Source organism: Gouania willdenowi, chromosome 13 (assembly GCF_900634775.1).
Source record: "Gouania willdenowi chromosome 13, fGouWil2.1, whole genome shotgun sequence".
Lineage (NCBI taxonomy): Eukaryota > Metazoa > Chordata > Actinopteri > Blenniiformes > Gobiesocidae > Gouania > Gouania willdenowi.
In genome coordinates this window covers 7,526,820-7,551,557 of record NC_041056.1, presented here as the reverse complement: position 1 = coordinate 7,551,557, position 24,738 = coordinate 7,526,820, and the positions used below count along the sequence as shown (strand labels likewise).

Sequence of the window (24,738 nt, the reverse complement as noted above, 5' to 3'; positions counted from 1 at the left end):
TTTACAAATTAGACAGTGTAAACAAAAGGATTAATTTCACTTACCTTTGCACGTTTCCACTGCGAGATATCAGGTTCAAACTAAAGAAGAGAAATCCCACAAAAGCAGCCAAAGTGATCCAAAATATTATAACGATGGAATCTGAAAAAAGAAAGTTTCAAAGTCACTACGTACAGAATATAACAACATATCTTGACCTATAAAGTAATGAATTAAAGTATCAAAACTTACATTTGTTAAATCTCAGTTTGCTCTCTTCCACAATGGGGGGATCGATGTAGCCATAGTAGTATTCCCATTCATAGGAAACACCAGATGTAGTGTTCCTGGTTACAGCCATCATCTATAGAACAGAAGATATTAGAGACGATGTTTCCAAAAAGTGAAAAACATTAAGAAAAACAGCTTTTTCTTTCCCTGATGTATTTCTCTGTACCCTACTGACCAACTCTTCTTCCATCCCTACCTGGGTCTATGTGCATGTGTGCTGTGTCTCCAGTCCACCAAATTGACCTTCATGTGTTGATGCAGACTGAATATTTTCAGCTGAAACCTGCAGGGTGAACATTTGTCCACAGGTTGGCGCCAAAGAGCATCTTCCAGCCCCTAAAAAGGCCTTGAACTGAACACAAAACTGTTTCAGCCTGTCAACACTTAAGAGACGTACAAGAAATCCAAAATACCACCTTGTCAACCATTTAGAAACTACAATTGCTTGATCAAAACCGGATAGGACTATCTTTATTGACATTAAGATGGTCGTATTTAGTTAATATGGGAAATTGACGGGATAATAATACGGGAAGACGGCGATAAAGGGGAGTAAAATACAGGAGTTTCCCGGCCAAAATGGGATAATTGACAGCCATGTTATGACGTTTATAACAAATCAAACAGTTTGAAAACTGGTTGCAAATTGAGCAAGTTAGGGTTATTTAAATAGTACATGCAGCATTGACATCGATGTAATGAGTGGTGCCACCTGTCTGAGGTAAGATGGCCGCCACGTTGCTACGTCGCTCCCTTTTGGTGAGTGACGGCGCGGTCAGTTCCCTCTGTGACGTAACAGAATAGGGGGCGGCATCGTTAGCTTAAGCATAAATCTTTGTAAGATACTCGGAGGCAGTAAGCAGGTTTACGACGTCTTATGTTAGCTACAGTATTAGCATTATTAACTATAGTAGTTATGATTTATTAGGCGTATGGACGTCGTTTAGTTAGTCATCGTTGAGTACGAAACCAGCCGATATGGATGCAGTGAACGCTTTCAACATGGAGGTGAAGTTCGTGCACTAGTCTGACGCGCTAATGTAGATGCTAATGCTAACATGTTTACTTTAACCTAAATCGATGTCTTTCCGCTGGTATACTCTTTATTTCTTTCGTGGTTCAGTAGATAAGCATGCTAGGAAAACAGAAGCTACAGCTGAGATCTTTTAAAACGTGTATGTTTGATTATTTTTCTGTTTGTTCGTGCTAAACACGTTGCGGCGTTAATCCCTTAGATGTCGAGCTGCAAATGGTGATCATTTTAACTTTGGACCAGTTAGTTTTTGTCTTCGCATTCTTTTCTGTTTAACAGTAGCTCTCGCCGAGCTGCCTTTTTATAACCAGAGTATAATTTTTTTTTTTTATTTGCGCAATATTTTTGTTTGAAATCTTCAATAATTGTGTTTATTTCTTCACAATGTAAACGTGGTTGTGGTTAAAGTTACGACAGAGTGAATATTTGCTGCTGAATTCTTGGGTCATAACGTCATTTTTAAAATGAGCATTTGGTGACAAAAATGCACTATTGTCTTACAATGTAATGGTATTATCTGTAGTTATCTTAATGTTCTGAGTTTAATGTGATTTGACCATAGATTGATGTTTAAATTCAGGTTTTATAAATGGAGCATATGTTTTTGGTTTTTTCAGCTCGCACGTATTTTGTTTCTGCTTGTGGTATAAAACAAAATCTTTGTAAGTGACCTTTTACTTAGTGTTAATTTGGGTGATAAACATCGTCTTAGTTATTGTTTACTACATAAAAAAAATTTGGGGGAAAAACTGAGACTTTGACTAATGAAAAAAATACACATGTATAAACTATATCAAAATGTCTTGATATTTAACTATAACTAATAAAAATGAAACCATATTTGTTACATGAGACCAAATACAATCAGAACTAAGTATATTTTTGAAGGTATTTAGTCAAAACAACTTTTGTTGCGTGGAAGGCGGGACAAGCCTTTAAGTGATCCAATAGGAAGAAAGACACCTCGTGATCTTATATTGATCACGTCAAATTTGTGTGCATTTACAAATATTTGTAACATCCCATTACAGGTTGATAAATTACTGAATCTTTAAAAAAAAATATGCATGAACTGTTATGCTTTATAACTTTCTAGACTATATCTGTAACAGATTTAGATGACTAAAACTAGATTAACAGAAATAGTCCTGACTACTAAATTGACTAAAACTAACTTGTGAGTAGGGCTGGGCGATATGGCCTTTTATAAATACCGCGATATTTTTAGGCCATGTCACGATACACGATATATATCTCGATATTTTGCATTACCCTTGAATTAACACTTTGATGCACAAAATCACACCAGTATGATGATTCTATATGTCTACATTAAAACATTCTTGATCATACTGCATTAATATATGCCAATTTTAAACTTTCATGCAAAAAAGGGGATATCACAACTAAGTCAAAGTTGACATAACTGTATTTATTAAACAGTGAATGGCTCAAACATAAAATTGTCAACAGAAAGTGCACGTTCTGTGCAAAATTGTCACAGAGACATTTCAAAACAAGACATTAGTGCAGGATGCAACTCACATGGCATTTCAAAACACAAAATTAAAGTGCACTTTTTGTACATATTGCCACTACAATATTTTAAAAACAAATAGTGCCCTTTTGTGCATGTTGTCATTAAGATGACATTTCAAAACAACACTAAATTTAAGTGCACCTTTTGTGCATAATGCCACTAAGATATTTAAAAAAAAAAAAAATTTCGCGAGTTTAACGGTATGGTCATTTTCAACACCGCACAGACTACAAGCTGCGATATATCGAGTATATTCGATATATCGCCCAGCCCTACTTGTGAGCTTAGCGTAAACTATTCTTTATAATTTACTCGACTATATCTGTGACATATTAAGTTGACTAAAACTAGGTTATATCTTAAATAGTCCCGATGACTACATTTTGACTAAAACTAACTTGTATTTCAGTCAAGACTATGACTGAATCTAAAATTAACACTGGCTAGTCGAGGTGCAATGGATCAAAAGATTCATAGTTCGGATCTTATTGCGGTTTTGAGTCATGGATTTTGGATAATTTTGTCCTCTGTTTTTTTTATCAAATACTTTTGCCCAATAAATAAAAACACCAGTCAACTCAAAAATGTCCAATATGGCCATTTAGATAATATGAAAATATGCACTATAAAGTGCACTATAAGCAGATGAGCAGCTGTTGTGCTCCTGTGGAAGTAAGAAACCACCTCACTGAGACAGATGGTCTTATTCACAATGATTTTCTTTTCTTTTTTTTTAAACGATGCTACAAAAACCTGTGGACCCATTCCTGCCACATGCACTGCATTTACTTGCTTTTTATTTGCCGTTACCTGATGTGACTTGGTTGTTAGTCTCAGGTTTCAGTGCTGTTGTCAGTACCTGTACAAGTCAATGATTGTACCTGTGTGAGTGTGACTCTCATAGAGGGGCGTGTCTGCAGCACATGGTTCCTCATCTCCCACGCCTCTGTAATGTAGTAAGTAGGGATGTAACGATTCACTCAACTCCCGATACGATTCACGATACTGGCTTCACGATATGATTCTCTCACGACTTATTTTACAAAAGGGGACTGTAGACAAATGATAACTGAAAAACATTCCTTTATTTTTTTAGGAAAATACTGTACTATTTTCCTTTTATTTTTCATTGTCAAAAGAATCCCTTGATAAACTATTCAAAACCATGCAATTTAACTAAAAATTAATCCAGAATGAAATAAATAAAGGAATAATACAAATGAAGAAGAAGCCTATTCATTTCAATTCTGGTTCTACAGTAAACAATGCAAAACTGGATAATAAGTTCCATTTCTTTTTAAAAATGCAACTAAAAATGTATTTTGTGCCTAACAATTGGACTTTAATAAAACCAGTCATTGCACTGTATTTACATCAGATATTTGTTTGGACCAGCACGGGGCGCTGGAAACCTAGGGCCCTATAAAATCCGTTTTATTTTTTTCCAAATTCCGTTTTTTCCACTTTAATTTTTTAAATTCGGTCTTTTTTTTAGAAATAGTCATCATTTTTTAAAGAAAATATTAGTTGTTAACTCCTGTGAGGAAACAAAATAAATAATAAATTATAAAAAATTCATAATTATACAAAAATGTATGTAAAAAATAAAGTACACACAATTAAAAGGTAGATATAAGTTGTAGTGACATGGATTATTCTGACTTCTCCTTTTTAATTATTTATATGTCATATAAAGATGTATTAGAACAGCATTAATGTCACCTGATTTCCTCTCAGGGATCAATGGTTTATTGAATCTGATCAGGTTTATTGATTAAGTTCTGATCAACTAAGTTTAAATTAACCTAATTTAAATTATCCTATTTTCTGTGTAATGTTGAATTTGACGTTGACTAGATGTTGCACAACAAAACATATTATTTAAGAAAACAACAAAACAAAACAATGTTCTGGCTAATAAGCCATGCACTGTCTAAATAGAAAAAAAATTTTCTTAAGCAATGAAAAAAGTTTTTCATTGCTTAATTAAAAAAAAAAAAAAATCAATTAAATATAAACTTAATTGTTTTCATTATTGTGTTTTGTTAGTTAATTTTTTATTAATTCATTATTTCAACATGCATTTTACTTTAGCTCTGATGAGACGTTAGAATGTGACATTCTAATAACGTTGCTCCAACTGAAATGATTGCACTGGAAGTAGCTTGCTGACTATGAATGTGTACCTAAGAGACACAAACAAAAAATCTGGAATAAAAAAAACTAAATGACTGAGTTATTCTTAGTTAGCCAGGCATAACGGTTCTAACACTGAGCAGGTGAAGATGATTAAAGCTGATCACATTTTCACGGAGTGCCGCTGCGCTACACGAAACACGGACAGAGCTTCACAGGCACAGCCAAGTTAACGGGCACTAGAGATTCTTTATTTAGGAGTCAGTGATGATTTGCATTGTTTTAGAGGGTGTTTGTGGTGGTTTAAGATTTAAGCCAGGACAGGAGGAGAGAGGGCGGCGCACCTAATAAGCGGTCCCCGGAAACATTTTCCCATAAAAAATGTTCTTTGCACCACGGTGACGGCGTTTCTTGCCGATGTTGGTCCATTTCCGAGTTTAAACGTTTTTATTGGTCGATTCCGTGATGCCGTCCGAGATTCCGTTAACGCTGAATATTACAGATATTCTTTCGGTGCTAAAGGGGTAAGGAATTATTTATGAACATGTTTAAGAGTAGAAGGCGATTCTGCCCACCGCCTGCGGTTCTGGACAAGAGAAGGATAAATAGATAAATAAATAGCGCCCTCTCCTGTTTGAAAACTGAATCGCAGTACTTTTTTTTAGAGTATCGACATGAACCGTTATACCTATGGATCGATTTTTAACTGCGTTACGGTTAATTGTTACATCCCTAGTAGTAAGCACTGAGCAGTCATTGTTGCATTGTTTTCTGTTGCCCTGGAAGTCCACCCGTCTGTGGTGAGAGCAACAGGTTTTTATAACATGGCTCAAGCGCGTTCAGCATCTGTTTAAACTCCTTGTTTTGCACAACAGTGTATGGCCTCATGCAGCAATTTTAGTAATCAACAATGATCTGTTGCACCACTACTGGTTAGTAGATGGACCCAAATCAATTTTGCCTTAATTGTAATAAGTTGGATATTTCGAGACAATAATCAACCAAGCAATCATAAAGTTATCAAGGTAAATGTGGCCATGCCCATCAAGTTTATTTACTAGCTGCTTAAAACTCTTTAATTCTTTACTTTCATTAGTGTGAAATAGCTGAGTTGATTCAGGGTGCTTTCACGCATACCTCTTTGATCCGCACCATGCTTCGTTTCCTCGGATAGTCCGGTCTTTATGCAGTATATGAAAGCTGAGCTCAATCGAACTGTGGTGCGGCGCAAACAAGTGAATTCTGATCCTCTATAAAATGTGGGTCTCGGTTCACCTCAAGTGAAGCATGGTGCGGTTTTTAACCTTGTGAGAAAGCAAACACGACCAAATATAGGACTTTACGTTGAAGCGGAATTGTGATGGGGCAACTCTATCAGTTACCGGGCAGCGCGGCACACAGCCATTGCTGTGGGTTTGTTTGAGGATTTCCTTTGAAAAATGCATTTTTCTGACAGCAGTGTTGTTTTCGTCTATGGAGGCGAAAGTATTCTGTCCCATAGGCGATTGACCATTTTGCTTGCATGATATTGTTCATAAAGTTTGGTGCGCTTGGCAAATAGAATGTGTGAAAGCGGACCGGACCAAATTAAAATGCAACAATGTTGCAGATTCACTGCCTGAACTGCGCCGAGTCCACCGGACTACTTATTGTAGGTTACAGTTCTCTCATTTGTTTCACCAACCTTTTGTTTCTTTTGCTTCATTAGTTGTTCTCCATGATTGAAATAGCACCGCCAATATCGCGTGCTAAGATGATGTCTGTGACCAAATCAGCCATCAAAGCTATTAAGGTAAGGTTTACTGTGTTGTTGTAAAAATATTTTTTTGTTGTACAAAGAAAAATAGAATTGTGATCATATCCAGAGCGGAAAGAAATACGAGACTGATTAATTGGAAATCAACAAATAATGCTTTTGACCATCTTACATTGTATGTGTGTAAGCCAGCATAGTGATAGAAAAGTTTGCTGTTGTCTGTATGCAACTGTCGAGCATACAAAAATGCAATGAAAACATTACTTCAACATTGAGTTCTTTCCTTAGAAAATGTAACTACGAAAACTTAAAAAAATCATGTATGAACAATAGTTTTTCATTGCAATTTTATTTGATACATTTTCTGCTTGTTTAGAATATATTTCGTAATTAATCTAATTATTTTTGTCTTTCTTCAGCTTTACAAACATGTTGTCCAGATTGTTGAAAGGTTCATCAAGAAGGTACATGTTGGATTTCTATTAACTGTTTTTAAGTAAAATGTAAAAAAAAAAAAAAGGTGTGAATTGATTAAAAATTTAACTAGTTGCAAATTTGACTGCAAGTAATCACAATCGCATTTTGTGAATTTGTAAATTGCAAACAGAATCATGAAGTGTTTGCACAGACTTTGTTTATTCTGAAACAGTTGAAGGTGAAATGTGTAATAATTTTCAACTTTGTTGTTAATTTGTTTGAACATTGGCTCACTGCTGTTTTATAGCAGTAGAGACCCCTGCAGCAGCCCTCTGGTATTTCTCCTCTTTGCTGTAATGTTTATCAGATGATCATGTAGTGTTGCTTTTTTTTTTAACACTTGAAGACAATCTCAGATGTACATTTTGTATATCCTCGCACTCTTACTTGCATTTTAATACAAATTGTTACTTGCAAATTGTTGCTGAAGTTTCTGTCTTGAAAAAGCTTTTTAATCCAATTTACTATTTTTCTTTATCAAATTCACGTGGAACAATAGCTTAAAAAGTTGACTCGATAATATTTACGAGCCTTTTAAAAAAAAAAAAATCATGTATTTATTTAGATGTATGTCTTGTTTGTTGTAGTGCAAACCAGAATTGAAAATCCCCGGCTTGTATGTCATTGACTCAATTGTTCGACAATCACGACACCAGTTTGGAATCGAAAAGGATGTGTTCGGCCCCCGATTTTTAAAGAACTTCACAGAAACCTTTGTGAACATTTGCCAGTGCCCAGAAGACGATAAGGTGAGTTATATTTGAACCCCCTGCATGACTGTGACTGAAAATTGAAGGATTTTCCCATTTTTATTAATTTATTAATTTATTTTCAATCAGGTTAAAATAATGCGTGTCTTGAACCTGTGGCAGAAGAACGGTGTGTTTGACATGGACATCATTCAGCCTCTCATGGATATGGCCAATGGCCTTTCTATGTCTCCCCCTATAGAAGAAGGTGTGAGCTTCTAGTATTAATTACTCACATTTTGCTTAATTGTTATTCAATTTTGTTTTTTTTTTTATTTATTTTTTTTTAAAGTTGTTGCTTTGTTCTGTGTTAAACAGTTCCTGCTCCTGCTGTTATTCAACCTGAGGTGCAGCCTGTTGTTAGCAATGCCTCAGCTTTGCCTGTTGCACCTCAGTTAACTACTTCTAACGCCTTGACGGCCGTGGCAAAGCTGTTGCAGTCCCCCCATGGTCAGGAGGTAAGCAATGTAAAAAAATAAATAAAAAAAAAAGCCTGTGTAGGTTTGTGTTCCTGTTGGCTCTTAATAAGCCCTAAACTTTGTTTTTCTAGCTTCAGCGGATGCTACAGAGCCTCCAGCAGGCAGACAAACCCCTGGCAGCTGCTTCTGTCAACAGTGTACCAGACGTCCCCCATCACACAGAAAAGAGAAGTTCTTTAGCTGAGGTATGAGTCTCACAGGGATTTGTGTTCATTTTAACACATTACTTACACTATTTATTGTTTAATACATGTTCTCCTGTGCTGATTTAGAAACTCCTAGACCGATTTGACTACGACGATGAGCCAGAAGATACAACTGTAATAGAGACCAATGTTCAGTCACAGTAAGTTCCAGAAAATGTAGCTATAGTTTTAACTGAAAAATATTCAAACTGTACTTCATTTTAGCTGGATATGTCTTGAGTTGCAGCTATTTTTGTTGCGCTATTACCTCAGCTTTTTGTAAATAGGTATTTCTCTTTAAAAAAACAAAAAAAAACAATGAGTCGTATTGTGAAGGTCTTTGTTGTCTTGTGTTCTGTAAAACTAAGGGCGAGCTGTTGTGTTAAATGGTACACCACGGATAGGTCACAGTCTATTCTAATGCTGATGCAATCACGCACAAAAATCCTACAATTAATTTTGTAGTCGACTAATCTATCAATTATGTTTACGATTAGTCGACTAGTCATGATTATTTTTCTGTTTTGAGGCACACATGTTGTTTAGTGCACCTGCTTAAATCCTTCCACCTGTGAACATGTCCCTGTTGTACTATGACGGCATGTTTTACAGAGGAATTAAAACAATGACATAAAACATGTGTTTGTAGTGTAGTTATATTTTCTATCTACCCTCCATTGTTGTTGTTCTTTAGTCTGGTATAAATTGTTAGTCTGGCTGTGACACTTCAAAGATTGAACATTGTTTATTTTATATTTGTATATACAGTTTGAAACTTGAATTGATCATACAGAGTTCAAAGTAAAAAATAATTAAATATGATTATAATGAATAAATAAAATTATAGTATTTTGGCTAGGCTTTACACGATCAGGATTTTTGGGCCGATCACCAGTCAGTGAGTTTAAAAAAAAAAAAAAAAAAAGAAACAATCCGATCATATTGTTTTTTTAGGTACCGACCAAATTCCATTGGTACTACCTGATGCAGATTCACGGAAAATCAAAAGGTACCATTTTTTTGGGGCATAAACGCAGCCTTGTGACTGTGAGGGAGTGGAAGAGTTAAATAATTACCATTCAAGTTCTGACCTGAACATAACATTTGTGGGTATGGGTGCGTGGCCCTTGCAAATGAATGTGATGGTCTCTCGACCAGTGTGCGGAGTGAGGGAGCGTGTGAGACTGGAGCGGATTGATTATAAGCTGTATGCCATTTTTGAGTGATTGGCAAAATAAACGTTGCAGCTATTGAATGAAACCAGAGTCCCATGTCATACTCAGACTGTTGTGAAGCAAGGGAATTGACCCCAAAGCTCAGGGTAGCTTGAACTACAAGAGAGTTGGAGATGAAGCTGCGGAGGCAGACCACAGTGGAACTACGTGAAGCCTCCATCAGCATTAGCATTAGGAGCAAACACATATTTCCTGATTGTGGCATCGCAAAACCGGAGGTGGGGCGCACGCACACACGTGCACTTCTGTGTCCACCACCACCCTGATATGAACAGAAGTCTCTGGTATGAAAGCGAAAGTAAACGGGAGCTTATCGCTCCGCTCTTTTAACATGCTCAGGCTGAATAAATAAAACAAGCACACACACTAACAGCAGATGCTGCCCCCGCTTTCAGAGTCAGTAGACTGGGGAAGAAGTCCAGCGCCCAGCTGCTTCACTCCAACCACAGACATTTTTGCCATTTGCGCGTAGGTATTTACCTTTGTGCACAAATGTGAGTGAAATAACGCCGTCACATAAAGCAAACAACTCTTTTGTGTAAAAGAGACGGATAAAACCATGCAATCGGAGCATCTACAGAAAGTTTCATCACGACAATGACGTCATTGATCTGATCGGCAAATTAAGACATTACAGCCGATCACATTAACTGCATGCAATGTTTAATGTGCACAATATGTACAACTGTAGCATCTCAGCTCAAAATAGTTCATCCTTAAGCACCCCTTCTATTGTCCTACCCCGACTCCCTCTTCCCTTTTCCTTTCCCCTCACCAAGGTGTAACACACAAGATGGTCACAACTATGCAATTAAAAATGTTTTTATTTCATTGCAATAATGGGGAAAAATGTGATTCGTTTACACAGAGGCATTCCTGAAAATGTGTTCACTCAGCTTCTTCAAATAGCCAACGCCAATCTACACACTCAACAATTACAACAGACTAATGACACAAAGGTATGAGCTTTTGCTGTAGCTACATTACTAGCACAGAAACAAAAAAGTTAAGCGATCACTTTTTAACTTTAATTTTTTCATTTGTCTTTGATCAGCAGCCACCTGATCACATGTTGTCAAACGACCATTTTCCTGTAAATATGGTCAATCAATCTCAAGTAAGTACTTGTATTGGATTTTCTCATATATAGAGCTTTTTTCAACAGCTTTAAAAAGGCCTCCAAGTATTTTAGTACGTGTGTGTGCTTCTAGTTGTAGCCTACAATGTACTCATAAAGACTTGTATGCAATCTTGATCAAATAGGAAAGTTCAAGAGAAGGTTCGTCCACGAGAGATAGACATCGAAGCTACAGCAGAAGATCGAGATCTAGTTCAAGGTAAGATCTTATTCATCACCAAAATTCCTATTTGCACAGATGTAGAACTGTTTGGAGTTGTAATAGAATTATATTTGTAAGACATTACTAAACAATAAATTATATGCTCAATGGAGCACATTTAAATGAACTGTTTATGCAGTCGTGTAAGATTACAAGTAGCTACTTTGAGTTGTTTTGACACTGCGTGCAACTGCTTCAATATTTGTTCAGATCACCTCGAAGAAGAAGAAGATCAAGATCTTCATCTCTCTCAAGGCGATCAAGGCATCGACGCTCACGGTCTCGAGAGCGACGCTCTAGAGAACGACGCTCGCGCTCTAGAGAACGACGCAGGAGAACCCGCTCTCGCTCTCAGGGTAGAGGTGACAGAGAGGACCGAGAAAAGGACAGAGAGAAGGACCGAGAGCGTCAACTGAAAGGTCTTCCCAGCATGAAGAACCAAACACTCAGTGGTATGTTGAACAGAAACACATGTGGCTGTTGCACACAGTAGTGAACTAATGGTAAACTGATTGCAATTCATTTGTCTTGGCCAGCCCACTGCGGAGAAAATGTTTATATTGTTATTCACCATAGGCTGCTTTCATACCAGGATCTTCCCAGACTCGGAACAGCTGATAAATTTACTACCTTGGTTTGGCCCGGTTTGCATGCAGAGCACACTTTTGGAATTGCTCCAAATGGCAAAGAAAATCTGATCTAATTTGTGGCGCCGTTACCAGAGCAGAGATTTTTTTTTTTTCATCTGCTCTTTCACAGCCTCCAACAATGGAACAATAACATTGTTGGATGCTTTTGGGGCCTCTGTTCCTTTAGGGGTCTATTGTCCCGTCTGGAATTAAGCGCTTTTTTACGCGCCTGTAGTTACGAGCTTCTCCTACGCGTGTTCTCTGATCCAGGTTCCTGACACGCCCACGCGTGTAAGGTAGACCAAAAGGGCATAGGGGGTTCTGAACCAAAGGATGCAAAGGAATTGGACAAGGCCATAATGTCATCTTTTTGGGGCTGTCTAGAAATCACGGAACATGGAATTCTCCCACCGCTTGTAAATGTCATTGAAATCCGTGAAAATGATGTAACGCACTTTTAATTTGAAAAGCTTTTGTTGATAAACAATGTAACAGGTTGATTTGATCAGATTACTGTAATGTGAGGATTGGATAAATTTTTCTATTCGAGTCACAGTTGAAATCTCTCTTTTCATTTTAACGCCAGATTAATGTTTTTTTGTGTGAAAAGCCTGATTTTATTAACTTCTTACATTCCTGCATTCAGAAATGATAAGCGCGCATCATCATCATCCCCGTACATTAGTCGCCATCATCTCTCATTAATGTTTCACTTTTTATTTACTCTTGTAGTGTAATCAAACCGTAGCTTTACGTTGTACACAGTGTTAAAATAGTTGGACATCAGTCTGACATCTGTCAGAGTCTGCAACGAGCTGCAGCAGCAGAGGTGCACACCGCAACACACACACACACAGCTGATAAGCTCTGAGACGCACGGGTAAAATATAATGAAATGTAACACATTTTGTCCCGTCTAGAACTGGTAAATGTGAACATATTAGTATTGTCAATCCTTTGAGGTGCTTGTGTGACTCCCACCACCTCCGTGACAGTGTGAAAGTGTCGCTTTCACCACCTCTGGCGGTCCCGAATGACCGCCAGAGGTGGTGCTTTAAGCACTGAATATTCCCCTTCGCGCATTCGCAGTGCGAGTATGTATACCAACAATGTCACCCGTGACCCCAGGATGACCCGGAGGAAGTTTATATCTTCAGGTATCACTCCAAGGTTCTTTCCTACAGAATCTTCTTGTGAGTACATGAGGGTTCTGAGTGACAAAGAACTCTGACGGTCATTCGGGATTCATAGAACCATAGTTACATTCGTAACTCTTCGTTCTATTTCATCCTTGCTGACCGCCAGAGCCCATGCTTTAAGCACTGAATGACTCTGGCTGAAGGACCACAGCCAATGGATGGGGTGTGGCTACATTCACCCTGTAGAATCTGGAGAAAGTGCCTGGCGATGCCCATGAGGCCGCAGCACAGATGTCCTCCAGGGGCACTCCCCTCAGGGCAGCCCATGACGTAGCAACACTCCTGGTCGAGTGGCACCGCACACCAGATGGGATGAGACAGTTACTTGCCCGATATGCATGGGCAATCACATCGACAATCCAGTTGGACAGGCGCTGCTTGGAGACAGCACCACCCCTGTTAGGGCTACCATAACAGAGAAAGAGCTGATCATACCCCCGAAAACCTACAGTAGCGGCAATGTAGGCTTCCAGGGCACGCACTGGGAACAACAGGCCAGAGTGGACATCTGGCTCCACAGAAGAAGGGTTGAACCGTGCCAGCCGAATGGGCTGGTTGAGGTTAGCGCGGGACAACACTTTAGGGAGAAAAGCTGTGTTCGGCCACAGAGTGACTCCCGAGCTGTCAGAATTCCACCTCAGACATGTGTCGCTGAGTGACAGGGCGTGAGGCTCACTGACACGCTTTGCGGAGAAAATGGCCAGAAGGAACACAGTCTTAAGGGTAACCCACTTCAGTGCTGCTTGTGCCAAGGGCTCAAACGGTGGAAGGTGCAATGCCTCCAGCACCAGGGGAAGATCCCGTGCTGGAGTCCTCGTGGCTCTCGGAGGATGCAACCGCCAAGCTCCTCTCAAGAAAACCAGCTTGTGGCTACCAATCGTGCCATTGTCGACCATTACATGTCGGCAAGATATTGCTGCGACATAGACTCTCAGCGTTGAATGAGAAAGCCCTTTGTCCAGAAGGGACTGGAGGAAGTCCAGGGCAGTGCACAGGGTCCACCTCCCGCATTGTACACCAGTCGGAAAACAGTTTCCATCTGTTCTCATAATGGAGATGAGTAGACGGCGCTCTTGCATTCATTATAGCATATCTAACTGGGTCGGTACAGACGCTCAGGAGCATCTTGGTCCCCCCAGTGGCCAAACGCACAGTTGAAGGAGTTGCGGATCGGGGTGCCAAATCTGCCCGGCCAGTTGGGACAGGAGATCCCTCCTGTCGGGAAGGCGCCACGGTGCGCCGTGACAGAGGCTGTGCAGCAGCGGGAACCAGCTCCTTCCTGGCCAGAAGGGAGCTACAAGCAGGATCCTGTGGCCCTCCTGAAGGACCCTGTGGAGTACCAGCTGAATCAGAGGAAACTGTGGGAAGGCATACAAGAGGCCATCCGGCCAAGGATGAACCAATGCGTCCTGGCCGAGAGGACTGGTTGTCTCGGCCAAGGAGAACCACAGAGGGCAGTGGGTCGACTGCTCTGAAGCGTAGAGGTCCACCTCTTCCCTGCCGAATACGCTCCATATAATGTTTGTTACCTCCGGGTGGAGGTGCCACTCCCCTGACGGAGGTTTCCGACGGGAGAGGAAGTCCGCCAAGTGGTTCTGCTTTCCCGGTATATGCATTGCTCGTATACTGATCAAGCGGGGGGCTGCCCATGTGAGGAGCTCCCTTGCCACTTCCAGCAGCCGTGCGAGAACTGCCACCAAGCCAAGCCATTTCAGGTGGCAGTTCTCGCGAGGCTAGTGACGGCATTCAGTTTAGTAAGGCATCTTTTATTTATTACATTAAAATACCGGATATTTACAGGAAAATACTAATACTGGAAGATGGCGGGAAAGAGGGGTAAAATGCAGGAGTTTCCCGGCCAAAACGGGATACTTGACAGGTATGCCTCGGTAAACAGAACAGGCTCCACCGGCCGGCAGGCACTAGGACCCAGAGGCGGAGTATGTGTGTCCCCATTCTGCTGCACAAGCTGTAATATCAACAGTTTATCATTTTACCAGTTGTTTGAGCTACTATCTTTACCAGGGAGTTCATATTTATTCATGGTGATTGTTTTCTGGAGTTTTACTGGGATTTTTCCCAGTGATTAGTTCTCCCTCACGCTCCGTGGTTCAAACTGACACCGGAGCCAGACACACACACACACACACACACACACACACACACACACGTGTGTCATACTCGTCACTCAGTCACATTAAGGAAGGTTGCGGTCATTATACGGGGTGGATTAAAGAATGAATAAAGGATTGTTTTATCCCGTTTTTCTTTGTGTTATCACATTATAAAAAAGTATTAAAATAGCAGGAATTAGTGCTGGTCTCGAATGGTCTTGACGGAAAATCTTGAGTCCGGGCAGCCCGAGTCCGAGACATGACCGAGTCAAAATGCTTCAGAGTCCGAGACCTTTAAAATTTGGTCTCGAGACCAAGACCGGTCTCGACTACTACAACACTAATCTGCTGTGGTCAGCATGTGAAAAGGTATGACATTCAGAAATTTGTTTAACCCTCCGAGGTCTAGGATTGAGCGGAATCTGCCTGTCTTTTTTGCCACTAAAAAGTATGTTGAGGAGAACCCTCTGTGACCTGACCGGGGTCTACAGGCTTGATCGCGCCCTTGGCCAGGAGGGCGGACAGCTCCTGGTCTAATGCGAGAGCCTTTGCCGGGTCGCTGATGGATGTGATTTTGACCCGGCCGGACGTTGGGGGCCGGCGGCGGAATTGAAGTTTGTACCCGTAGGTTAGGGTGGCAACCACTCACGGGTCTGAAGCATGAGTAGCCCACTGTTGGAGCGTATACTGGGGAAGGGAGCGCGCACGCTGCCTGCACAGTAGAGGCCCAAATATACTTGGGGAAAAAGACCGTACTGTGGTCCTCACCCGAACTGGGCTCTTTAACAGAAGATGACACTAGCTCAGTCGGTGAAGCTAATGTAAACAAATCCACGCTGGGCTCCAGGCGTGCGCACACGACCCACCAGCAAACAAATAAAGTCGGCTAACTTAAATTTCAGGAGTAGGAAGCTCAAACGCAGCCATCACCGACAATCTCTTTCATTCTTATTTTGTAAAGATAACCGTTGATCTGCCGAATAAGCGGCTACTTACCTTGTCAGCGTGTGTCGTCGGGACCAAACACAAACCGTATGATCAGAGGTTGCTAATTGATAAAGCTACCGCTTCCCAAACACTCACCGTCGCAGCTCCTGGAGGGCGAATGCACGCTGCTCCGACCTACCACAGTCACGGAGCTACTAGCGACGGCAGCTTGTATGCACAGTATTCCAGCAACTGCGCGCGAGAAGAAAAAAAGGAAAGTACCCTGGAGTGATACCTGAAGATATAAACTTCCTCCGGGTCATCCAGGGGTCACGGGTGACATTGTTGGTATACATGCTCACACTGCGCATGCGCAAAGGGGAATATTCAGTGCTTAAAGCAGCGCCTCTGGCGGTCAGCAGGGATGAAATAGAACGAATCACCAATGTGAACAGTGTTTTCTCTATGTAACACAGCTTATTATTTTAGGTTATGTAACTTGTATGTTTGTAATTTGTACTTCTAGTCTGCACCACTACTCTCTGGGTCGGGCAACTAGACAAGAAAACCCAACAGGCTGACGTGATGTCCTTGTTAGAAGAGTTTGGTCCCATAGAATCTATAAATGTAAGTATTGTTCACTATATCCACCCTATAGACGTCATGTAATGTAAACAGATGTGAAAAGCAACATTTGTGCCTTTTTCTGTTAGATGATTCCACCAAGAGGCTGTGCCTACATTGTGATGCTCCACAGACCAGACGCCTACACGGCCCTGAACAGACTCAGCCGAGGGCCGTCGAAGGTCAATCTGAAACCAGTCAAGGTAAGTCAACCCCTTCACAAAAAGCCTCTTCAGAACTGTATCAGGAAGTCTGTAGGTTGATCATATGTTGTAACTTTTTTGTAGATTGCGTGGGCATTAAACAAAGGGATAAAGGCAGCACATAAAAAGTTTTGGGACGTGGAGAGAGGCGTTACTTACATTCCCTGGAGCAAAGTCAAAGCTGAGGAGTTGCACAGTTATGTGCAGGGGGGGATGCTGGATATAGAGACATTAAACCCAGGTAAGGAGAAGTTTCTTTTTGCTTTGTGTCCATTTACAGTTCACCTGCTCCATGTTATAAAACACTTGTCAAACTCACGGGCCAAATCTGACCCTTTAGAGCAGGGGTGCGCAATGCTTCGATCGCGATCTACCAGTCGATCACGGAGGCATTTTGTGTCGAGCGTGCACGTGGGCTGCAAGACCTCATAAATGAATGAGAACGACACAGTCACGTTTACCAGAAATTAAACCTTTTCAGCTCTTGACCTCAGTTTGAGGGGGCGCTAGTGCACCAATCTGTTCATTTATTTTACGACCTCTAATAATCAGTAGAAGAAGACCCTTCTTCAGCCCAAAGCTGCTCACACACCCTCTCACACTGGCCCAGCTAGGTGTATTTATTAGCAGCAGACACCTACGTGTGTGGAAGCTATGGAAGTTCGTCTATAGCAGGGGTTCCCAAGCTTTTCAGCCCGCAACTCCCAAAATAATGGTGACAGAGCCTGGTGACCGCCACTATCCCAGGTGATGAATGGGGGGGGTGGGGGGGAGAGAGAGACGGACTACCCAGCCACTGAGGTGTGTGTGGCCTGTGCCGATGATAGATTTTGATGGACGATATATTATCTCACAAACTATTGCCGATAAACAATATTGTCTAGATTTTTTAAGACCAAATTAACTACTAATGTAATGATAATATATCATAATAAAGCAAGTACATCCTTTCAAATGCAATCAACTTGTATTTCTCATTAGTGTTCTTGACATTTACATTACAATGGTAAAAAATACTAAACAAATAAAACAATTAAAATGAAATGGACTCTCAGTTTCTGTTAGCAAAAATTGCACTTTAATAAATATCACAAACAAAAACAATAAAGTAGATCCCGTCTCTGTTAAGAAAAAAACACCTCAAATGCAAATTTACACACAACCAAACAATAAATAAAATGGTTTATCAAGTCTCTCTCAACAAACATAATTGCACTTGCAAATGGCCGACACCGCTGGTACGAGGCTCCGCTGCTTCACAGGCCGCTGGGTGTAGCCGACGTAGTGATCTGAAGCTACGTAGTAGGTCCAGAGTTGCCGCATCTACCGGACTATAACTGTTTGATTGATCTAAATCTAAGATTGCCTAGCGATGGTATACTATTTTAGAGTCATTTTGCTGCAGTTCACTGACAAATTATTTGAACTGACTGTGTTATGTTGTTCTATATTCGTTGCTAACACGAGCGCCGCGAAATACGCATGCATATGGCATTATGTCAAGGCCGGCAAACTTATCAAATTAATTTTCATTTATCTTCTGGTTAATTGATTTATTGGCTATCAGGCCAGGCCTGTGTGTGCAGCTACTGACTGGCACCGCTAAATGTGCTTTTTATTGTGGGTCTTTGATGAAGTGAGCAGCTGTGTTTGGTGCTTTGTAGGGGTGTGACGAGATCTCGTGAGCTATCCAAACTTCTATTTGTGACCTTTGGGGGCAGTAATTTGCCTTTGCTACGTCGATCCTGCCAGAACCTAAATGTTAAATGGACTTGATTTATATAGAGCTTTTATCCCTACACTGAAGTAGTCCCAAAGTGTAGTCACCCATTCACACACCAATGGGAATGAGCTGCCATAGTCGACCACTGGGAGTAACTTAGCGTTCAGTGTCTTGCCCAAGGACACTTCGATGTATAGGGGTCAGAAGACGACCCCTCTACCACCTGAGCCACGGTCGGCCAGTGTTTAAAATCCTTAATTGGGATATAACTGGTTTGTTTTTGGCCCCTGAGCAAAAATGAGTGTCAGCGTTTCCCTAAAATTGTTGTTTTTGATGATCTTTTCATTTTGCACAGAGTGGAATAAAGCCAATGAATTCCGCAGTCCAGCATCTGTAAATGGACCAGTGGAAGAAGTAATGGGTGAGACCATCTCTGCTATTGCTCAGGTAATTCTAACACGGTCTTTACCAACTTTCTCACAAATACAAGTGTTGTTTCCTTTTATTTATTTACTGAACTGTTTTCTCGGGGCAACTCAAAAAATAAAGTACTGTTGCTCGTGAGAATCGGAGCCTATCTGAATCAACTTTTAAGTCGCTAGAAATTGTATCAGAGTAAAATGCGTTGAGGATGAGCGTCCTCAACGAGTCAGCTTAAAATATGGCACTTGATGGCCTCTGGTTAAAGAACACATCATGGTTTTTAATGCAGTTGATATGTTTTTGGCTAAATGGCTGACTGGAAATTACTGTTACTGTTTTACCTTTAGTGTTCATTCAAAATGTTTGTTCATTCTCATATTCAGACTATATGTGTAGCTCTATATTCCCACACATAAAATAGATTTCCCTAAAAATGTCTACCGATAAATGATCTTTTGGCGTTCTCATTGTTTTGCTGTACGTGTCTTTCTTTGCATTGCTTCAGTGGAAGTTTTCGTAAAGTCTCTACAGCAGTCCTCAACCATAAGCAACGGTGTGATGTCACACTCTGCAACCAAAAGGTTAATTGTTAGATATAATTCCAGAATACATAAATTAAACAGTTTAACATTTGAACTAAAAGCTTATAAATAATATTGCATCCTGTTACTTCAGTCTCCTTAACATTTCACACTATTGTGAGGTTCTCCGCTATATGTACAGACTTCCTGTGAGCACATTTCAGATAGGCTCCTCTACTTGTAGGCCTTGCCTTCCACTGTGAATATTTGTCCGTTTCCTCTTTTTTTACTTCCATGCTGATTGCATTCTCACTTAACTTGTATTTTGTTTTATTTTTATAACATATTGAAATAAAACTGCAAAAACTTGTATTGTTGTGTTGAGGGAAGTATTTCTGCTTCTTCTTCTGCTACTTCCATTCACTGTGGTCTTTCTTTTTTCAAATCTTCCAAATGTCCCAATGTTATGGATGAGCTTATTTAAAATTTATTTTCTCAAAATCAAGATTTGTTGCCAATTCGTGGCACTTATTTCTGAACTTGAATTTTGCGAGTAAAGGTGAGCTCGCAGTTGTAATCTTGCTACAAATATGCTAAAAGTGACAATTTGGAGTTTGAGCGGTCCAACCATAACTAAAAGCAGCTGAAACAACTGCACCAAAGACGGCCCGAGCGTAGCAGGCTTTCCTCAACCTGCCGGACCTAACAGGACTTCACACGGATGGAAAGAGAACCGTATCGTATATCTCAAGCTCAAATGTGTGGCTGTGGGCTGCTGGGCGGACTTAAAGCACGGAATGGGAAGAGGAGTTTCAAAGTTGGAGAAGAGGTAAGATGACAAACACTGTTTGTGCTTCGAGCCAGAGTTCTTATATTTGTTGGCGATGCATTTTTTCACTGAGCACTTGGAGAACAGTTTGCACATGATTATTGTGAACTGGATATTTGCACCATTGAAGAGGCTACATTTTCCTACAGCAAAAACGTATATGCCCGTCTGCTGCAGCCCATACATTACATATAGTTTGTTTACTTGTATTAAACTGCGTGATGATTTTAAATTAAGAGGAAAGGTCTATAAACATTTACAAATAATAAAATTCTTTGATCCCTGCACTCAGAGCCACTCAATCCTGTCATGTTTTATCCTTGTTAGATATATTGTGAAAGATTTTACATCGTGAAAACTGTTTATCTTTAAATAGCAATCTGTGGATGAAAACTACGTTTTACAACACAGATAAAGAAATAGTTTAGTCCTCAGATCATTAAATCAAACGTTTATTCAGACAAACCGAAGATTTTACTCACAAACAAATGTTGAAGGTTGAAATTACCGCTCGCAAGTTTGTTTTTACTCCATCACAAACATTGGGTTTGTTGTCAAATAGTCATGACTTAAGCGTCATAAAAGCTTTGTGCATTGCATTGTGGAATTGGGATCCGGTAGCGTAGAAGAAGGCAAAGACTCCTGGAGTAGAAAAGTTTTTTTTTTTATAACTTTTTAATTTAATTTCTCACCATGATTTTCTGAGTTTCTTTGCCGGTGATTTGCTTGATTCTATGTTCGCTCTGGTTTGTTTATAGTGTTCTGCATAATATTTTCGGCCTTGTTCGGGGGTTCTCGTGGAAAGCCGCAATATTCGCCATTGTTTTGTCTCAACTTTCAGGCCTCGAAAACACCAGAAATATCACTTTAGCAGTATTTTTGGGTGCACCAGCAGCGGATGAGAATAACCTAAAGGAAATAGTTTTTAAAAATGTTAGTCATTGTCCCATTAACTTTAATTTATTGATCTCAGATTGCAGTTTTTATTGTACGTATTCTGTTATAGTCTTATTGTATGTGTATCCAGGTCATACTAATAGGTATGTAATAGTGTGTATTCTTTAAAAAAATAAAATAATTATTCAGTATGGAAATCCAAATTGCTTCTCGCCAAAATTTGTTTGATTTGGTTTTAAAACTGATTGAACCACCAGTACAGCATCCTCTATACAACACAGGCGCTCATTATCTGCAGTCATGACTCAAATAAGCGAAAACTAGTTCTATCAGAGTCTCCATCAAGTTGCTCTTCGCTTACTTCCTAACGCAAAATATTTTCATTAGGAGCGCATTACTGTGTTCAGAAATGTTCTCATTTGTTCACCGGTCAAGTGTGTGTGTTTGTGTGTGTATATATATATATATATATATATATATATGTATAAGAAAGTTGGTTGTTTCTCACTTTGCTGCACAAGATGCCACAGTGTGGGACAATAGTGTTGCTACAGTTACGGATAGAGAGCTTTCTCTGTGACTTGCTTTGATGCAACCTGTTTGTGTTGACACTAATTATATATTGTATTATAGCTCATGTTCTTTCTTTGAGAGCCTTACCAGGTCAATTTACCGACATGTATTGGCTGCTCACAATGTTTCTGTGCAATTATGGAAAAATATATAAATTAATTTAAAAGAAAATCCTGGTCTAGAAAAGTAGGGAAAATGGAAAGTAATATATGGCAAAAAAAAAAAAAATCATGTTTCCAAGACTGTTGATTATCTTGAAAATAACATTGTCAATGTCTTAAAAAAAAATACGAAAAAAGAAATGAATTTATCTGGTGTTTTAAAGCGCTTGCTAGCACAGCTAAAATGTTTGTGTAAGAGCACAAACAATGAGTTCCTCTGTGACAGATGTCAAGATGAAGTCAATTTTGCAAAGTATTGGTATGGCCTCCATATTGAGGTTGGTCAGTGGGTTCAGATGTTAATGGTTAGTAATGTGTTAAGCTGTTGATAGAGGGTGAGAATTCATAATGCTTTATATAAGGAAAGGATGCATGCATTGAACTGAGGTTCAAAACGAATAAGGAAACTGTAATGGTGACACACCATTTGGTTACCATACACAAAAAATGTTAGTTATTATTGACGAAGTGTTAATTTCTATGAAAGATTTCAAGTTAGTTTGAAGTGGTGTTTTTTTTCAAGCTGAGTAATACGTTTTTACATCTGCAAATGTTTTAGGCTTTTTTGGTAATGAGTTTAAAAAAACAATGTTGTTTTGAATTATACAAATTTATAATTTTACTAATTTTTTACCAACCTCACAGGAAAAATAAAGAGGGATGCATAGATAAGGTGACATTTACAGTACATTTAATTTAAACTAAATAGAAGCAACTCAACAACCTGTAAATGTCTGTTTTTTAAAGCTTTATAGAATATGATAATAAAATAACTGAAAATACTACAGTTACTCTTTTAAAACACTGAACATTCTGTTATCATATAAATTGTAATCATAATCACTGTCTTGCTCCATCAAAAGTAATAGATGATGTGGCTGTATAGGGTTTACTTTTTGATTGGTGTTCATTGCCTGCATCACTTTCTGATGTTCTCTGCTGTTGGCATGCTCATTAAAAGCTGCATGAGTAACGTATGTAGTACCTGTCATTAGTGTGAATTTCGCAGCATATTCTGCAGCACATTTCTGTGTTTGTCATTCATATGAAGTCAGATGACCTTAAGCTTCTGCTGCGGTTCAGTCTCGGTCTGAGTTTTTTTGAAGTTGTAAACAAAGTAATGCTTAAAAAGACACTTGACCCTAATTACGAAGACAGCTCATCTTAAAGACTGTTACATTTCACTTTCACCAGTAGGAATGAGAGGTGATTTAGAAGCTACAGATGCAATAAAAAGCACTTTCAATGCATGCTTGTGGAGGTTGACATATTTGACTGATTACTCATCGAAGTGCTCCCTTCATGTAACTCCAACGGGCTTAAACGCATATGATTGTAGCATAGACTTCCCTGTTTTATGGTGCCTTCCTTTTTCACCGGGGAGACAGGTGTGGATCTGTAGTAAAATGGCCGATAGTAGCATCCGATGCTCTGCCAATCGGCCTTTTCTTTGTCCTGCTTCTTGTCTCCTGGTAAGTGCAAAGATTAAATTATAGTGATCTTAATATATATATTGTCCAAAGAACTAGATGACACATAACTAATTGCTGAAGTGTCAAATTGAAATGCTATTTCTTCATGACCCTCCTTCATGTATTAGCGTTTATTCATTTAGCTTTAGACCCATCATCTAAAGGGTATTCATACACTTGGGTTGTGTATCGCTTCATGGACATTTGATGATCAACTTTTCCCTACAGTTTTAAGACCTATCTGTAAGTGATGGGAATTTCATCTCCCTATTGACAGCCAGCTCGTTCAGCTTCAGATGTCTTTTGTTGCTTACCTTGATTATTACAGTTTTTATCTTTGTATATATAACTATAAAAATATACAATATTTAAAATGTTATTTCTATACTTAAAAAATCTTTGGTATGCAAAAGCGTGATGCATCATTTGATGTAGTCTTCATTGTTTATTTTAGTTGCGTATGTGCATCACCCATGTGCACCCATGATTATTATTCATAATGTCAATATGACTAATGCTTTGGACGAAACTATAAACTCAAGTATCAGAAAAACCATTGCAGTTTGCGTGTCCTAATTTATTTTATTTTAAATAGCATTGTGTCCTATTATGTTGAAATGACAAGTGTTCAGCCTACAGTTGGACTTACTTGGTGGAAATGAGGGTTTAGTTTTGCTCAATTCCACAACCTGCAACTCATTCAGGTAGAAACTTTTTCTTTTTAAGAAAAAAAAACTTGAAGGGAAGCCATGCATGCTTTCCCCACAAATGCTGCTAAAAACTGTTCTCTTTTCTGACTCTTGGTGATACGTAAGCAATTAAATGAGAACTGCAAGATGTAAGGCTGTACCAATGTATCGTATGCAGCAACAAGAAATCTGCTACATTACCTCTATCCCAAAACCAAGTCCACTATAAACTCCTGCTTGGATATAGTGCTTTTCATATCAGAAACTGTCGTCTGTCTACGCTAAGGTCATGCTTGTGGAGGTAGGCTGCAGCTGTAGCCACAGCTGTCTAGAAGCAAACTGACAGAAGCATGCCAACCAGTTAAGGCTACCAGCTTCTCCGACCACCTCCAAAACCAACTGTTGCTCGCAGTCTTTAAAAGCAAGGTGGGTGAAGTCAGTGCCTAATTCAAGGACACGAGGGATGAATGACTATGGTGATACACAGATGTTGGTTATCCAATAACATCAGTATTAATACATTAATAAATATTCCTTTTCCTAAAATTAGCTCT

The 24,738-nt window shown here is 39.6% G+C and overlaps 1 protein-coding gene across 2 annotated transcripts in view; it reads left to right on the top strand.

Moving 5' to 3' along the window:
* Window positions 1-1,068: 1,068 nt before the first annotated feature.
* LOC114475048 (splicing factor, arginine/serine-rich 15-like) overlaps window positions 1,069-24,738 on the top strand; it is a 36,556-nt gene continuing 12,886 nt past the window's right edge. Inside the window, exons 1-16 of one of the 2 annotated variants that reach the window (XM_028465748.1) lie at window positions 1,069-1,278; window positions 6,688-6,771; window positions 7,155-7,199; window positions 7,800-7,961; window positions 8,052-8,169; window positions 8,280-8,419; window positions 8,512-8,625; window positions 8,713-8,786; window positions 10,729-10,819; window positions 10,915-10,977; window positions 11,124-11,197; window positions 11,411-11,652; window positions 16,596-16,696; window positions 16,783-16,896; window positions 16,981-17,137; window positions 18,975-19,066. In XM_028465748.1, the coding sequence (XP_028321549.1) occupies window positions 1,249-1,278; window positions 6,688-6,771; window positions 7,155-7,199; window positions 7,800-7,961; window positions 8,052-8,169; window positions 8,280-8,419; window positions 8,512-8,625; window positions 8,713-8,786; window positions 10,729-10,819; window positions 10,915-10,977; window positions 11,124-11,197; window positions 11,411-11,652; window positions 16,596-16,696; window positions 16,783-16,896; window positions 16,981-17,137; window positions 18,975-19,066 (1,701 nt within the window). In that variant the 5' untranslated portion in view covers window positions 1,069-1,248. The remainder of the gene's footprint in view (window positions 1,279-6,687; window positions 6,772-7,154; window positions 7,200-7,799; window positions 7,962-8,051; window positions 8,170-8,279; window positions 8,420-8,511; window positions 8,626-8,712; window positions 8,787-10,728; window positions 10,820-10,914; window positions 10,978-11,123; window positions 11,198-11,410; window positions 11,653-16,595; window positions 16,697-16,782; window positions 16,897-16,980; window positions 17,138-18,974; window positions 19,067-24,738) is intronic. The other variant, XM_028465749.1, reaches the window with a different exon arrangement.